General features: G+C 51.7%; 2 protein-coding genes and 1 long non-coding RNA gene across 4 annotated transcripts; 2 read left to right on the forward strand and 1 right to left on the reverse strand.

Annotated features, from left to right (window-relative positions):
- Positions 1–563: 563 nt before the first annotated feature.
- On the reverse strand, positions 564–4,868 carry LOC128902729 (uncharacterized). Of its 2 annotated transcripts, XR_008463871.1 has the most exons (4): positions 4,784–4,868; positions 4,018–4,165; positions 2,091–2,293; positions 564–1,427 (listed from the first exon to the last, which is right to left on the reverse strand). It is a non-coding gene; the product is annotated as an uncharacterized LOC128902729 (long non-coding RNA). The 2 variants fall into 2 exon arrangements; XR_008463870.1 differs by having other exon boundaries at positions 564–2,293.
- Positions 4,864–10,026, forward strand: LOC128902727 (E3 ubiquitin-protein ligase Topors-like). The gene is made up of 2 exons (XM_054186188.1): positions 4,864–5,163; positions 6,500–10,026. The coding sequence occupies exons 1-2, from the start codon at positions 4,879–4,881 to the stop codon at positions 9,500–9,502; spliced, it is 3,288 nt and encodes a 1,095-aa protein (XP_054042163.1). The 5' UTR covers positions 4,864–4,878; the 3' UTR covers positions 9,503–10,026.
- Positions 10,027–10,152: 126 nt separating this feature from the next.
- LOC128902728 (uncharacterized) lies at positions 10,153–14,281 on the forward strand. Its single transcript, XM_054186189.1, has 2 exons — positions 10,153–13,139; positions 13,281–14,281. Exon 2 carries the CDS (start codon positions 13,368–13,370, stop codon positions 14,244–14,246), a length of 879 nt encoding a protein of 292 aa, XP_054042164.1. The 5' UTR covers positions 10,153–13,139; positions 13,281–13,367; the 3' UTR covers positions 14,247–14,281.
- Positions 14,282–16,218: the final 1,937 nt, after the last annotated feature.

Consider the following 16,218-nt stretch of genomic DNA (forward strand, 5'->3'; position numbering starts at 1 on the left):
TCAGGCTGGCTGCAGCAAACAGTAGAGGAGACCTGAAGTGGCAATGCAGCAAGAAAACTCCCAGGCTGTGTTTGCAGATAGGGAACCGAAGCCTGTCTGTCCAAACTCCTATGGGATTTTTGGCAGCACCACAACCTAGTGAAACCGGTCCAAGGTCTGTTCAGGGTTTCTAATCACGAAGCACTGCTAACGTTCTTGGACACGGTCCTCTGACATGTCACCCTCCTTTGGGCTCAGTGTTGTCTTCTGCTTTCCTGTGTCACTCTCTTAACCTTACGCTTCTGTGTCTCATACTAGGCATACGTCTTTTTTCCTCCTTCACCTGCTTCTTGGTCTGGGGTGAGCTGATACCTGCTTGTAGTCTGAACTACTGTCTTTAGGTTTATATGCATTTTATGCCTGGTCACTATTGGGATTTTAAAAGATTGTTAGGTTTCCATTTACCATGAACTTGCATGTATTTACCAAAATATATATTTATAGAGCTCTTAGGTTACAGGTGTCATTACCTAAATAATAGAGACGATAATGAAAGCATATAATTAAGCAGGCAGAGGGCTCTATTAAACTCTAGTTTGAACTTGCGTAATTCTTCCATTTTCAAACAGCATGTAATGCAGGAATGAAGCAATTATGTTCCAGCTTCCTTGCTAGTGTAATTTGGGAGAAATTGATTATCATCAGTATGTTGAAGTGATTTAAAGCCGAATTCAGCCCACAGTTCCCTGGCTAATGATTTTGTTTCCATTTTTGACCATTTTCAATAGCCTTCATTAAATAACTCAGCAACAACATTAGCTATCACTACATATTCTTATCAACCTTATAATTAACATGTATCCATGGGTACTGCCTCATGTTAATGAGGCAAGGTCGTATTTGAAGGAGAATCTTTTGTATCTGTTCAAGCAGCTGTTACTGTGGCTGCATACCTGGCTGAATCAATTAATCATTTCATTAAACAAAAGTCCTCTTAGCTATGCTAATGAAAAGCATGCTGATCACACTTTTTCCAAACAACCCCCTGAAACCTAAACAAACAAACAAACAAACAAACCACTTCAAGACTAATAAACCAGCCTTGTTCTGATAAATAAGCTATGCTTTATTAAAAAGGATTAAAAAGAAAAGAGAAAAAAAAAAAGATCTGAGGGGGATTTCATCAGCATTATGAATATATTTCTTTAGGGATGACAGCGCTGGCAAAATAGCCATCTCTGGTGATCTCATTGGAATAGTTATTTGCTGTACCATTTTGAAAGTGACAGGAAACACACGGTCTCTGCTCTGCACTGCCTCTTCGTGGGCGAGGAGGGGGTGATGGATGCTGAGCACTGGGTCCAGGGCCTTCTTGTGACCTCCCAGAAGCAAGCTGAGAGGGTTTGCATGTGCTTCTTGACTTCTGTGAGCAAGCACGTGAGCACGAGCTGAACAGTTTGAAGGAAAAGAGGAGGTAAAGCATAGAACATAAATGATCAGCTTCAGAGACAGCTTCTTCAGAGACAGGTAGCTCAGTGTACAGAGACATGAGACAACTGGCATCAAAACTGCATAGAAAGTAAATTTTGAACACTGCTATGTTGATATGTTGAGTTTATATTCTCTTATTTCTAAATACTAGATATCTACTAGTGATCTTCTTAAATTATTTTCAGTCGATGTCTCAGGAGCTTGATCCTGGTCAATGATCCTTTTCGCCTTGGCTTCAAGGCAATGTGTAACTTCGGGGCAGAAGAATCAGAGTGAAGATTTACCTCAATGTGGGAAACTGATCTGAATCTAAAATTCAGTTCTCTGGGATTTCTCTGGTTAGCTAGAGCTCTCCAGAGCACGTTTGATAATGATTTTGGTGGCACAACACAGAGGCTTTTCTTGCTGAGGTGGCAGTTTCAAATCTTTGGGAAGCACATGATTTTAATTGCTTTACTGAAAGAGCTACCATTATTGAGCAAGTAGCAGAGGCAAGCAGAAGGGTGAGCTGCAGAGACATAAGCTGCAAGCTGTCTGCATGATATGCTGTTAATTTCAGACAGTTAGAAGAGGCCTAGCTAAGAAGTAAAATTACTACACAGAAAGTGGGTTTTGTTTACCTCAAAGCAGGACAGTCCTCCCACTAGACTTGAAGGAGATTATTTCCCAACCTCTGTGGGGGCTTTTGATCCCGCTACCATGTTACCTGGAAGAAACAAGTTGCTCCTTGCTGCTGCCACCATCCTGGCATGGTGTCAGGCAAATGTCAGGATGTGGAGCTGAGGTTGTTCCTTAGACCCTTGACACTGACTCTGGCGTGGTGCTGTGATCACAGCACAGGAGAGAGAAGAGGGAGAATAGTCAGGGCAGGGCAGAGAAAAAAAAGCACTTGAGACTTTCAGTTCTCTTCATATCTGCAGAAACATCACACTGTTTTTCTCAGTTAGCTAAGGACCATCCCATAAAATGAGCAATTTCGCTTTCTGCCTCCTTGCTGTTGCTGTGCAAGGTCCTTGTAATCAGCAGGAACATTTTTGGGTGTTTCATCGTGAAGTGAACAGTCATAGGCTCTGCCTTGGTCTTCCAGGGACCAGAGACAACGGGTAGGTCTTGGTCCTCTGGAGGCTGTTCGGAGAGGGCACCCCTGAGCCCACTGAGGACGTGAGGTTCCTACCCCAGGGGAGAGAAATTCAGCCGGTGCTGCTGCTTCCCCGCAGCCCTGCAGGGCTCCAGCCTGCCGTGCTGGCAAGCAGGCGTGGGAGCCATGCTGGAGAGCATTTTGCCACCTCGTGGCAGCTGGCAGGTAAACCATCTCTGCCTGATCAGGAACACTAGCTACCCAGAAGGAACAGAGCCAAAATGGGTGAGTTCTCATCTCGGTGGCTGCAAAATGGCACTAAGAAGGTTTGCAGCAGAGCAGAGCAACCTGAAACCCTGCAGTGACCGATGCCTGCCCACGTCCAGCTACAGCTGCATGCTAGTGGCGGCACCTGGAATGAAGGCGGCGAAGCCAACAGTAAGAGGCCACGGCCTAGGGCAGGCTGGTGGTCAGAGTGTTTCTGACACGCCTGGACAGCCCCACGCTGGTCACTCCTGCTCTTGTCGATGTGCTGCTGGAGGTGCCCAGCTGGCCAGGGGAAGAAGATAACTGCGTCTGGTGACTGTTCGACCACCACAGTGAGGACAACAGCACACCGAAGCTGAGCCCTTGTTGCACAGGCAGCGAAGGACGATTTGGCCACTCAACTTTGGATCAAAGTCAGTGGAGAGGCAGAAAGTCTCTGTCAGCGCAGAAACCTTTGTAGGGGCACTGCCAGGGTCTATGACAATTGTCATTTATTTGCGGGGTGATGCAGCTAACATGGGAAATGCTAAAAAAAAATAGGAATCGAATAACCTGAGCCACCTGCTGTCCTCCGTCCCCAAAGGAGCTGTTGCTGCTGTGCCCATGAGGGCATCGTCCCTGGCACCAGGGCAAGCCAGAGAGGGCTGGGGAGGGTGGCTGTCCCCACCCAGGGACTGTAGGTCCCACTGTCACCAGCTTGGGCACTGCTGGTGATGTGGCTGCTGCTGCGTAAATCGAGCGTCTCGGCACCAGCACATGAAGCAGGACTGCGGGTCACAGCCCACATGCCTGGTGCAGCCAAAGTGGTTGCATCACCCCCAAACACCAGGGAAAACTGCTGGGGGCAGGGAGGTAGCTCCTTAAACCTCAAGCTGGGCTAGCGGCACGTAGTAGGCCCTGGGTCCAGACAGGGTATCGGGCATAGGCCCGTGCTGGTATTTGGGGAGATCTGTGGGTGTGGAGCGTCTGTTGGGCAAGTGTGTCAGCACATATGTGTCTGCCCCTGAGCAGAAAAGTGGACCAGCTGGTGCGCAGGGGTGAGTAAGAGGGCTCAGGGTACCAGCAGCATTATCAGATGGACAGAAGGGCTGTGCTGGAACTCAAGATAGAATCATAGAATTGTCCAGGTTGGAAGGGACCTTTAAGATCATCGAGTCCCTGTGCACCCATGTATGCTTTCACTAGCAAACTTCAAACCTTACCGGGTGCAGAGAAAGAACACGGCTGGCTCTGCTCATGTTTTATGCGAGTTCTGGTTGTACTACATGCAGGTGCTGTGGCAGCGCGTAGAGCTGTCCGCGTCCTTTCCTTTCGCGTATGGGTACGTGTGTCCCTCGCAGATATGCGCTACTAGAAATCAGTAAGGAGAGACCTTGTTCTCTTTCCTAATAACTGTTTACGCTTTATTTACTTTCTCTTTCCTAAGAGCTATTTATGCTTTGTTTGCCAAACTGGCCACAGGACTCCTCCAGCCTTCCGATGGATCCCTCTGTACCGTCAGAAACAACGCTGAGCTGCCAGTGGTGTCCACGTGCTCTGCCATTGCCTAGGGCAGCCCCTGGGCCAGGAGGCTGCTCTCCAGCTGCCGCAGGGCAGCCACCCGTGCCCCATAGAGGACGAAGCCCCAGCAAAGCAGCACAACAGCAGCCAGCACCTGCGGGGGAAAGCGCACTGCGCGTTGGCGACGGGAGGCCCAGTTAACTTTCAGGTCCCGGTGTCCGCTGCCTCCACCAAGAGGCAAATTCCCCCGACCAGTAAACCCGGCCTTCAGGCCTACGGGCCTACTTCCACCTCCCACACCCCCCCCGGCCCCCCACCCCGCGGATTCCCGCAGCCCACTACCACCACCATCACCAGGCCTGGTTCCCCCTTGCCGCGAATTCTCGAAGCCCAGCACCCGCACCCCCCACCCCCACCCCCCGTCCGCGCCAGGCCCAGCACTGCCACCACCAGGCCCCTAGCCCGCACCAGGCAGCAGAGCGGACGCGGGTCCCTCCTCCCCGGCGCAGCCATGCCGGCCCAGCCCTCCCCTTTCCTCGCCCTGCGCTCCGCCCGCCGGGAAGATGTCGTCCCCAGAGCGGAAGTGGCGTCAGAGAAGTGCGCCAGCTCCCGGCAGGCGGCGGGCCGGGTTGGCGCTGCCCGGCCGGTGGCGGGGGGGAACCGTTCCCGTGGCAACGCCGCCGCCGCCGCCGATGGCCGAGCCCGCACGGCGCCTGGCGGAGGGCGCCCGCCGCCGCCCGCCGGGGGAGGAGCGACGGGAGGCTGCCGGCTCCGGGCGCTGCCGGACGCGACACCGGCTAAAGGCGGCCGCGGCCCCGGCCCGCAGGGGGAGCGAGGGCTCGGCGGCGGTGAGTGCGGGCGGCGGCTGACGGGGCGCGGGATCGGGGGGCGGGGGGGAGAGGCGTCCCGCAGCGGGCGAGCGGGCGGTGATGTCGCACCGTGGGGATGGGGGGGGCGTGAACCCCCTTCCCCCTCCCCCCCTCCTTCCTTCGGGCGTGCCTGCGTGCGTTTCTGACGCCCGGTGCGTGCCTTTGTGGCGCACACTGCGTCCGCGCGCGTTCCCCCGGCGCGGGTGCCCCCGCGGGCGGGTCGCGCGGGCGGCTGCGAGCCGCAGAAGGTGGGCGAGTGGGTTTTGAGGTGCCCCGGTAACTTATTTCCACTGAGTTGTAACGCATTAGGGTAATGCCGATACCTAAATTAACTTTAGAATAGATGTATTTGTTGCTAGTTGTATTTGTCCGCTCCTCCCCGGAGGCGCAACCCCTCTGCGCTCTTCTGCTCCCTATCCCTCCAACGGGGCAAATCACAAAGTTTGCTGACTTTGGTGCTCATAGCAGTAAGCGTAAGCAGGAGCCTCTTTGCGTACCGTCCTTGGCGGTCACTGTAAACATCAGGCCTTACCTGCCAGAAGCAGATACTGCCTGAAAAACACGCCGTTAATTTCAGAGATTGCAGTTGGTTAGAAGAGGCTTAGGTGAAAAGTAAAACTACCAGAAAGAAAATTGGTTCTGCTTTACCTCAAACCAGGACAATGGCCTGACTAGATAAAAAGGCAGCGTGTACCTGAGGGTGGGTGTAGGAATGGCACCTGGCTCTTTCTGCTTCAGTCATAAAAACAAAGATTAATTTAGGCTGGAACACATGCCTGGAGGTTGTCTAGTCTAACAAGCCATATATGTTCCAGTGTGAGTGCCCAGCAAAACATGAGCAGAGGGTGCAGGACAGGACAGGCCCAGAAGAACTTGGGAACGGGCGGTTTAGTTTGAGTGCAATTACTTGGTTTGACTTTATTTCTTAGAGGACGGAACTAACTGTTCTCATATTTTTCATGTGTAAACACTGGTCTCTTTTGGAAGTATGTTTCAGAGGATATCATGTTAATCATAAACTTACCGACCATATCAAAGCAGTTATTTATGAGTGGGGAAGAAGGCAGAGTCCTGTCTGTTACCTTCATATAGGCCAGATTCAAGCAAGATTGAAGCTCTGTTTAAAAGGTGCAGCGCTGAAGAACCAGATCTCACTGTGAGGAGAGGCCAAGCAAAGTAGCTAGGTCCTGCTGCCTCTTTGTGCTAATGCTGGGGCTTGCAGCCTTAAAGGTGTCTGTTATGCGTTTCTGTGTCTAGGCTTTAATATTTTTGTCTCTCTGAGACAGCAATGATGATCTGTCTCTTTCTTTTGTAGAACATGACTCCAGCAGATAAGGAGTTTTCAGAAGATAGCAACTTTTCACCAAAAGCCGGCACCAGCAAGCTGCCAACAGATGCATCTCCTGACTCTAAATGCCCCATCTGCTTGGATAGATTTGACAATGTTGCATATCTAGATCGCTGCTTGCATAGATTCTGTTTCCGCTGTGTCCAGGAGTGGTCAAAAAACAAAGCAGAATGCCCTCTCTGCAAGCAACCCTTTTTTTCCATTTTCCATACGATTCGTGCTGAAGATGACTTTAAGGAGTACATACTCAGCCCTTTAGAAAATAGCTCTTTTTCCAGCCCTGATGGCCGGAGATTTCGTTACCGTACCACATTAACAGGGGAACGCCGCTCTAGCAGTTACCCTTCCCGAAGGACGCTGTCCCCCCCAGATAATGGGATATTGTTTGAAGGGTTGTCGAGCGAACCAGTGCGGCAGCGAGATGGAGAGATTCAGCAGATGTTAAGGAGGCTGGCCTCAAGGAGGCAGGCTAGCGCAGAGGGCAGATCTCTGCGCCAGATTCAGGAGGAGGACATGATCAACTTCCGCAGAGCTCTGTACCGTACTGGTGTGCGTATTCGTAGTATTCAGGATGGTGGCCGCTATCGAGACATTTCAGCTGAGTTTTTCCGCCGCAACCCTGCTTGCCTTCACAGGTTGGTTCCTTGGTTGAAGCGAGAACTTACAGTCCTGTTTGGTGCCCATGGATCTTTGGTTAATATTGTACAGCACATTATCATGAGTAATGTGACTAGGTATGATCTGGAAAGTCAGGCCTTTGCTGATGATTTAAAGCCATTTTTGCTGAATCGGACTGATCACTTCTTACATGAATTCATCAGTTTTGCCCGTTGTCCTTTTAACTTAGAAGCATATGATCAACATGCCAATTATGACTGTCCTGCGCCATCATATGATGAAGGAAGTCAGTCAGACTCGTCAATTATTACAATATCTCCAGATGTGGCATATTCTAAAGGGCCAGATAACACTTCGTCTGTGACTGGTCTTGATCAGGCCCCCTGGGATGATGAAACTCCAGGGCCTTCCTATTCCATTTCAGAAGAGGTTCGTGCAACCATAGCTTCTCCTCTGGAGATGTCAGAAAGTTCTGATGAGGACTCTGCTACAAAGAGTCAAAGAACTAAACTGCAGACTCAGTTACAGGCTAATGGTGACTCAAACGACAGTGACTCTTCCTCGGACAATTGTGTTATTGTTGGGTATGTTAAGCCGTTAGCTGAGAGGACGCCAGAAGTTGTTGAGCTGTCCTCGGACTCTGAGGAGTCCATCAGGGAAGAGAAAAAGGAAGATGTGAAGAAACAGCAGCCAATCCAGTGTCGCAGCTGGAGTGACAGTGAATCAAGCAGAAGTTTCTCGCCACATTCCCCCACATACAAGGAGGATGTAGGTAGCTGTAGAAGCTGCTTGTCTCCTGCAGTTGAGAAGACAGAGTCAAAAGATGACGAGAAGAACAAATGCAAGGTAAAAGATCTGTCTCCACGGCACTTGAGCTGGAGCCCCTCCCCAGGGAGTGATACAATATGCTCCCCTTGGAATCACAGATTGCCTAGAAAGGGAAAGTCCAGGAGCCCACAGTCCTGTTCACGGAGCAGTCGAGGCAGTCATGGCCATCGGTCTAGGAAGGAGCATCGTAGCAAAAGCCAATCTAAAAGGAAACGATCGAGAAGCAGAGATAGTAGCAAACATAAGAGCAAAAGAAGCAAGAAGTCGAGGGCTCATGACTCCAAAGTCTCTCTAAAAAGCCAGAGAGGCTCTCTAAGTCGTGAGAGCACTCCATCTAGAGAAGTAAGCAGATCACGATCGCGTAGCAAAGGCCACAGCAAAAGGAGATCAAGAAGTAGAGACGGTGATCGTTACTATGTAAGAGACAATTATCAAAGTAGATACCAGTGGGGTTATGCTTTCTGTAGTCGAAAGACATTTGGAGATGGCTATGAATCCTCCAGCAGGAGGAGGACTCAGTCTAATCCTTTCTACTCAAGGCAATCTGCTAGTCCAGAATACAGGATACGGTCATTTATTGAAAGGACAGATCCACATAGCCAGCGGGGAGGCCGTGAGAGACACTATTACTGTTATGAAAGATGCAGGTCAAGGAGTCGATCAAGTGACAGGTCAAGGACACCTTCTGGAGGAACTGACAGAATGAAAAGTGAAAAGCCTGGCGGAAAAAGGAAATATAAAACTCGCCACTTGGAGAATGCATTCATGGAAAGCACAAGTTTAGAAAGAGAAAATGACCCCAAGAAAACTTCCTCAAAATTTGGTGACTGCTACAAAAATGAAGACAGCCTTTCAGACAATCGAGCAAGCAGCGAGACAAAGCGTAAGAAAAAGAAGAAAAAGATGAGGAGTCCAAGTGTGGAGATAGTCTATGAAGGAAAAGCAACAGATACAACAAGGCATCTTAAAAAGAAAAAGAAAAAGCATAAGAAGAAACACCGGAAACACCACGTGAGTAACTCATCACATTCTTCTCCAGTAGTGATTACAATTGATAGTGACAGTAGCAAGGAGCCAGAAAATACCGAATGTGACAGCAGTATTAATTGGACAGGCACAACTCAGATAAATGAGAGGGAAAATGAGTCTCCGTCGTCTTCTCTGGGAAGGACAGGATGTGAAGATGTTTATAGAGTTGGTGAGGAAACTGGAAGAGCAGACAAAAAGTACAGTACTCCTACCAAAAGCGGACACTTAGATGGTGACATTAGAAATGCTGATGACAAACTTCAAGAAACAGCAGCTGATCAGAGTCCTACCACAGCAGATACCAGCAGTAACACCCCTCACACAGAAACTGTAACCAGCCACGTTCAGGAAGCACCAGCAGCGCCTTCCAGTCAACTGCCTTCCCCCAGGATTTCCTTCCTAGAGTGTCCAGAGAGACGACCACTGATACTAACACTGCCAAAGAGACTTGTCAACAGATCCTCTTGGTTTGATTTCCCAGAAGAAAAAATGTAGCACATTTTACACAGAACACTTCTTAAAATTGTGAATTTGTAACTACATTTTTCCCTTTGAGAACAAAGCCACCTGTTGTAATTTGTGTATGTTAAAAAATGTCTGGGAAATGTGTAAAACCTTTGAATGTGTATGCACTTTTAAGTCAAAAATAGAATATTGCTAGTACGTAACTTTAAAGTTTCTCAGAAGACTGGAAGTTGTAATTTCATAAAACCATCCTGTATTCTTGTAGTATGTAAAATATATCTATAGAATATTGCAAACAAAAATGAGCCAAACCAAAAGCCAGAAAATGCATTTTATGGGGATTGCTCTTCTTAGACAAAGGAAGAATTGCTTAGTTCATAAGAAATTGTTTAGTCTGAATTCTACCATTGCTTTGATCTGTTTGGTTTAAGCTGATCTCTGCTCAAAAGTAGTCAGCGACTTCTATATAGATCTTCAATGGGACTTCCAGTAACATAAAATTAAGCTATGTCAAAATCTGAATAAAGCAATAAGACTGTTTTTTGTAAAATTAATTTAAATGTGTGGACCACGTACTGAGCAAACAGAGCATTTATCTTTCGGGTTTGGATGTCTTACCAGTACAGACCACTTGATGTTCGTGCTGTCAGGAGTATTCCAGATTGGAAGGCACCTCTGGACGTCGTCAGGTCCCTGCCTTTACTGAAAGCAGGAAGAGCTTTGATCAGATTGCTCAGGGTTTGTTCAGTTTTGAATATTCCCAAAGCTGAATGGGCTGTCTGTGCTACCTCTTCTAATGTTTAAGAATTCCCACAGAAAATGTGGGGGTTTTTTTCCAGAATTTTCCTTTGCATTTCCCTTGTTGCAATCTGTGTCTTCTACCTTGCATCCTGTTGCAGTGCAAGTCTCAAGGAGCCTGTTTTCCTCTTCTGTATGCCCTGCTGCTACATAATTGAAGACCTCCATCCTGAATGTAGCCTTGGCAATACAGCAGCTCCCCCTGACATCCTTGCTCCATTCATGCAGCTCAGCTCCCCCTAGATGTCCTGCTGTGTGTATGTGCAAGGTATGGGGCTCAGGCAGGGTCTTGTTCTCCAGGGTTGAGCCTTCTCTGCGCACAGCAGTAGCTCTGGGGGCTGAACCAGGAAGTTGCCTTCTGTCTCTCTGTTACTGCCTCCAGGGATGATGGGTTTGACCTTGGTTGGTTGCCTGCCAGGTACTCACCAAGCTGCTGTGTTACTTCCCCTTCTCCACAGGATGGGGGGGGTGGGAAATAAGAAGGGAGAGCTTGTGAGGTAAGGACAGAGAGATCAGTTAATGATAACTGTCAAAGGCCCAATAGACTCAGGAACAATTAATGTAATTTATTGCCAATTAAAAATTGAGCAGGATGATGAGAAACAAAGAACTAAAGTTTTTTTACCCTCCGTTCTTCTGAGGTTCAACCTCCCCCTCCCCAGCAGTGCAGGGAGATGGGAAATGGGGGTTGTGGTCAGTTCGTAACACTGTGCTGCTCTTCCCTCCTTAACTCTGTCCCTCTGCTCTGGCCTGGCTCCTTTCTACAAGGTGGTAATTCTTCAGGAACAGACTGCTCCAGCGTGGGTCACAGCTCCTGCCAGAAAACCTGCTCCTGCGTGGGCTCCTAAACACAGGCTGCAGTTCCTGCCAGGAACCTCCTGTTGTCTCCAGTCTCCATGGGCTGTACCTTCCTTCAGGACATCTCCACCTGCTCTGGTGTGGGTGGGGTCTTGCACAGGCTGCAGGTGGACAGCTGCTCCACTGTTAACCTCCATGGGCTGCGTGAGGACAGCCTGCCTCACCATGGTCTTCACTGTGGGCTGCAGGGGAATCTGTGCTTCGAAACCTGGAGTTCCTACTCCTCCTCCCCCTTGTGCTTCTCTGACCTCTGGGTCTGCTTCTCTCATGTTTTTCGCACTCCTCTCACAGCTGCCCCGCAGCTTACCCTTTCTTAAATATGTTTTCACAGGGGCACCGCCAGTGTGGCTGTTGGGGTCAGCTCTGTCCTCCGGTGGGTCTGTTGGGGAGCCATCTGGAACTGTCTGTGTGTAGCACAGGGCAGGCCCTGGTCTCTTCTCACACAGGCCACCCTGCAGCACCTCCTGCTACCAAAACCGTGCCACATAACACCCAGTACACCCTGGCTTGACAGATGTGGATCCCACATGACAGTAGCTACATGATTGTGTGTGCAAAAACAGTGATGAGCACACCTGACAGCACTGAAGTCTAAATCCCCAAGTGAGTTGTTTCAGCATGGTACTGACCATGTTGCAGTCTCCTTCAATACCTGCAAGGGATGGTGATTTCATAACCATCCTAGGTTAACGAGGTGATACCACACCTTCTGAGGTTTTCCCCACTTCCATGCATGCTGTTCTCTCTGACTACGGGGGATTTTTGGAGAGGTTGTTGAGCCATTTGCTGCAATGGCAAGCAGATGGAAGGATTCGCATGAGAATGAGTGTTCTCACAGAAGGCCAGCCTTTGCGGCCAACAGAGGAGACTGTGACTGAAGCGTACAGAGTTCTGTATTGCCAAGGTCTGTCTGTGCAGTGTTACCAACAACTGATCATGGAACTGGAGGGACATATAAGGAAGGGGAAACTGTTCCTGTTTCCAATACCCAGGACCAGCTTGGCAGTATTACGGACGAGGTGCTGTCCTCCTAGACAGATGCTGCCTGTGCTGCTGGATGAACTGAGGTGAGGGTTGTAGAACCCCAGGCTGATGGAGGAGGAGGGAGCAAGACCTGCCGAGGGTGGGCGGTGACCACCACCCTGCATTCCCCAGCCCTGGAAGAGGGATTTGCACTTCCCAGGCCGGCAGCGCAGCGTGTTCAGGGAGGTGGCCATGGGTCAAACTGTTATTCTTGCAACTACACCTGCCAGGTGAACGATTTTCCAAAAAAGTTCTTTCACTGCTCTGCCTCTGTTTGCCCCCCTACGCACTTCATTTCCCCTTGGCTCTTTGGATAGAGAGATCAACTGGCCCGGTGGCCCAGCAGCTTCCAGCAGGAAGGAAGGCTGGTGGCCCACAAGCTATGCAAGGGCAAAGGATGCCTCCTTGGCTGAGCATTCCTGCTTTGGGGGCCCCATCCCTCCAGAGCCTCTGTCCTGCCGGCTGGGGACTGGCACAGCAGGACGGGTGTGAGTGGAATCGCACCCAAGGGTGTGCGAGTCCAGGGGTTTCCTCTGGGTTCCCCTGTGCTCCTCTGCCTCTGTCAGTTGCTCTTAGCTGCTCTCCTCGCCACTGGGACAGGATTTATCTCTAAGTAAGAGAGATGTTTTTTACAGTGAGAGCAGTCCTTCACTGGAAGCCGGATGGATTGACGCCCGGGCGAGCTCTACGGCAGAGACGGGCCATTGTGACATCCATGTTCGTGAGCGACAGACTGTGACCTCACATCCCTGGCTGCTTATATTCGGTCGCCGGCAGAGCCTGGTCCAGCCTGGCTCGTGCCTGGACTCCTGCCGAGCGTGCCTGCGAGGTGTGGAGCGCCGAGCGAGGCTTCTCCTGGTGCTGGGTGGTGCTTTGGGGGCTGCCGTCGGCAGCTCTCGGTGCCCATCCCGGAGCCACCCCCTGTGTTTCCCCAGCCCTGCCTGGTTCAGGCAGCCGGGCACTGCGGGGTGCGCTCGCAGCAGCAGAGGTGAGCTGTGGGGGAAACGTGCCCCCCGTGGGGCGGGCGGTGGGGCTGGGGGTCCGTCAGGGTGTCCTTCTCCAGGGGCTGGGCATTTCTTCCTCCCCTCCCTGGGACAGCCATTGACCGTGGCCTCTCTCCATTCTGCAGCGCCTGACACCCGCTGCTGCGGCACCGGCAAGAGGGAGCAGCTCCTCGTCCTCAGCACTCCCCGACCCACCGCAGAGCGCAGAGAGTATGGCCACCAAGAGCGAGTGGAGGTGCCCCATCTGCCACGACGGTGAAGAGGACGTCGCCTACCTGTCACCCTGCCTGCACCAATTTTGCGTAGGCTGTGCAATGCGCTGGGCACAGCAGATGCCAAACTGCGCTGTGTGCCAGTGCGTGGCGACGGACATCGTGTTCTCGGTGTGGTCTGATGACGATTATCTGACGTTCGCCGTCCCACACCCCGCAGACCTCCAGGACGAGGAGGGGGCTGCGGCGTCCAGGCCTCAGGTGGACGCCTTCCCTGCTGAGGTCTGGGCGGACATTTTCAAGAGCCACCCCAAGAACATCGAGCCCCTGATGCCATGGCTGCGACGGGAGCTCGGGGTGCTCTTCGAAGACCGGTGGTGGGATGTGGCTGTGGCGGAGAGCACTATCGTGGCCCACCTGTGCCGCTGGGGACTGGACAAGGCGGTGCTGGAGCGGCAGCTGCAGAACTGCCTGCCAGAACTCACAGGGACCTTCTTCCGCCACCTCACCATGCTCGGTGTGCGCCTGTGCAGCCAGGAGCTCCGCCGGCACCTGGCCCGGCAGGATGCACAAGCAGCCGGCGAGGAAGAGGACAACAAAGGCCCTGTGACCAGCCGCAGCCCCACAGCTTCTTGGGGGGACACTCCGGGCCCCCAGCCAGCCTCCCCCAGCAGCCCTGTGGGATCCCAGCCCCAGGAGGAGCCGGGGGAGGCAGCAGCGACAGGTTCCTCCAGCCAAGGCAACAGGCGCAGCCCCTCCGCTCCTGTCCGGGCCAGGAACCGGTCGCCAGAGGGGCCACGGCGCCCCCCAAAGAGGAGGGTCCCTGGCCCCCAGGACTGTCCCCAGGCCTGCAAGAGGCCGCCCCGCCGGCGGCACTAGCCGGGTACCTCAGTTTGGGCCAGGAGGCTCTTGTTAGTTACCTCAATTGACTTCCTAGAGAGACAAAATAAAGGAAGAAAGACTGCAGGAGAAGTCTTGGTGTCACTAATGTTGCTGGTGGCACAGCCATCACCACCTGCGCTGCGTGTGCATGCCTTTAACTCGTCCTGCTTTTCCCCACGCTAGGTGCATTTGTGTAGAGGCACTTAAGTTGGGTCTCTGTTGAAAACGTCTTACTGGCTGGAGTGGCTGCAATTCCTTTGTGCTGCTCTCCAGGTGGCGTTCCTTTGAGGTGTTTCAGCCCTGTTTCCCGTTAGCTCCTATCACCTCAGGAGCCCCTGGCTCACCTCCATAACGCTTTATGAGTGTGCTGCAGTTTACCCAGCACATTGCAGAAGAACAGCTGCGAGCCCTCGCCAGCACCCCATCCCTCTAACCTCGTTGTGTCACCCCTGGGCTTGCCGCGGGCAGGCCTGATAAAGCTCCCCCCGCCTTTAAAGCTCGGTCAGTGAGCCCCGCTAGCTTGTGAGCTGTTTGTCTGGGCGAGTTACTGTTGGTGGTGGTTACGCCTCGTTTAAATCTGCTGCTGTTGCTGCTGACCCTACCACCGCCTCCTCAGCCGCCTCTGCATGAGCTGCCAGCCCCTGGCCTTTCCCGCCTCAGAACGCTCAGGAAAAGCACCTTTTCACCCCATCACCCAGCCTTGCTGTGGACATGCCTGCACCGCAGCTGTTCGTCTCAGTGAGTGACCCAGGCAGAGCCTGTTGATATGGGACTGGGATCTTGTTTGAGGACCGTCCTGTAAGGAATAGACAGTCATCCAGGCTGCACTGCAAAAGGCTCTCCCCCTTTAGCAAAGGGCCCTCCCCCTTCTCTGTGCTGGAGAGAAGAGCACCATGGCAGAGCAGAGGTGTGCAGAGGACAGCATGACCTGTAAAAGCAGGACAGCTCGTGGCCCATCTCAAATGGCTGCACATGAATTCAGGTAGCCCTGGGGACAAGGGGGAGACATTAGCAGTGGGCAGACAGTGGCAGAGCTGTGACCCCAGCGCAATGGCAGCGATGTGGTGGGACAGATCTGTCATGGTTTGGCCTCAGACGGCAACAAAGAACCACGTGCCCCTCGCATGGGCTTTCTCGGTACGGGAAAGAATCGGAAGAAAAAGGCAAAACTCGTGGGTTGAGACCAAGGCAATTTAACAGAACAGCAAAGGGAACAAGTGTGGTGTATGAAGGCACGGACTCTGGCTGTGATGAGCATGAAATCATTTATTGCTTCTCAAGCCTCGGCTTTCATACCCGAGCTCTAAAACTTTCCCTGCACCTGCTAGGCAAGTAAACACGTATTTCAGATCACTAACCCAGTTGCCTTATTCAGTTCCCACTAAGATAAGTACATGAAGATGTTTTCTGTTCCATGTTTATATTGGACCAATTCCTCTTCATTCCATCCGTATCGACCTCCGCATTCCTGTGTCTGTGTGCTCTGCTCACTGTGTCTTTGGCCGTACGCAGGCCTCTGCTCATAAACAAGAAAACAACAATAACATGGATAGAGGAATATGCAAACACGATTACGGAACCGCCGCTCGCCGATCGGACCCAGGACGCCCCAGCCCGCTCCAAGCAGCAACTTCCTGCAGGGTGGGCATGGCTCACATGGCATGGAATACCAATACTGGTGTCCCTGCTGGAGCCTGGGGAGAATTAACCCTATCCCCCTGGAACCAGGACAAGCTCTCACACCTGCAGAGAGCTGGAGTGATGGGATGCAGGTGCTGCAGGAAAAGCAGGGTTGGCAAATATCGAGGGGTGTGTGTATTCTCTGCAAAGGAGTGGCCTGAATGTGTGGGGGTTCACTGTGCCACAGGTGTTGAACGAACAGAGAGCCTTAGGGTAATTCGGGAGACTCTCTGTTGGACCTGCTGCTCAAAAATAAGAAAGAATTGGTTGTAGACATGAAGGTCAAGGG

Source organism: Rissa tridactyla, chromosome Z, assembly GCF_028500815.1.
Source record: "Rissa tridactyla isolate bRisTri1 chromosome Z, bRisTri1.patW.cur.20221130, whole genome shotgun sequence".
NCBI classification, from domain to species: domain Eukaryota; kingdom Metazoa; phylum Chordata; class Aves; order Charadriiformes; family Laridae; genus Rissa; species Rissa tridactyla.

Coding starts and splice junctions, on each gene's coding strand:
- LOC128902728 (XM_054186189.1), top strand. CDS start 13,368: ATGGCCACCAAGAGCGAGTGGAGGTGCCCCATCTGCCACGACGGTGAA.
- LOC128902727 (XM_054186188.1), top strand. CDS start 4,879: ATGTCGTCCCCAGAGCGGAAGTGGCGTCAGAGAAGTGCGCCAGCTCCC. Junction 5,164..6,499: donor GGAGCGAGGGCTCGGCGGCG/GTGAGTGCGGGC, acceptor TTTCTTTTGTAG/AACATGACTCCAGCAGATAA.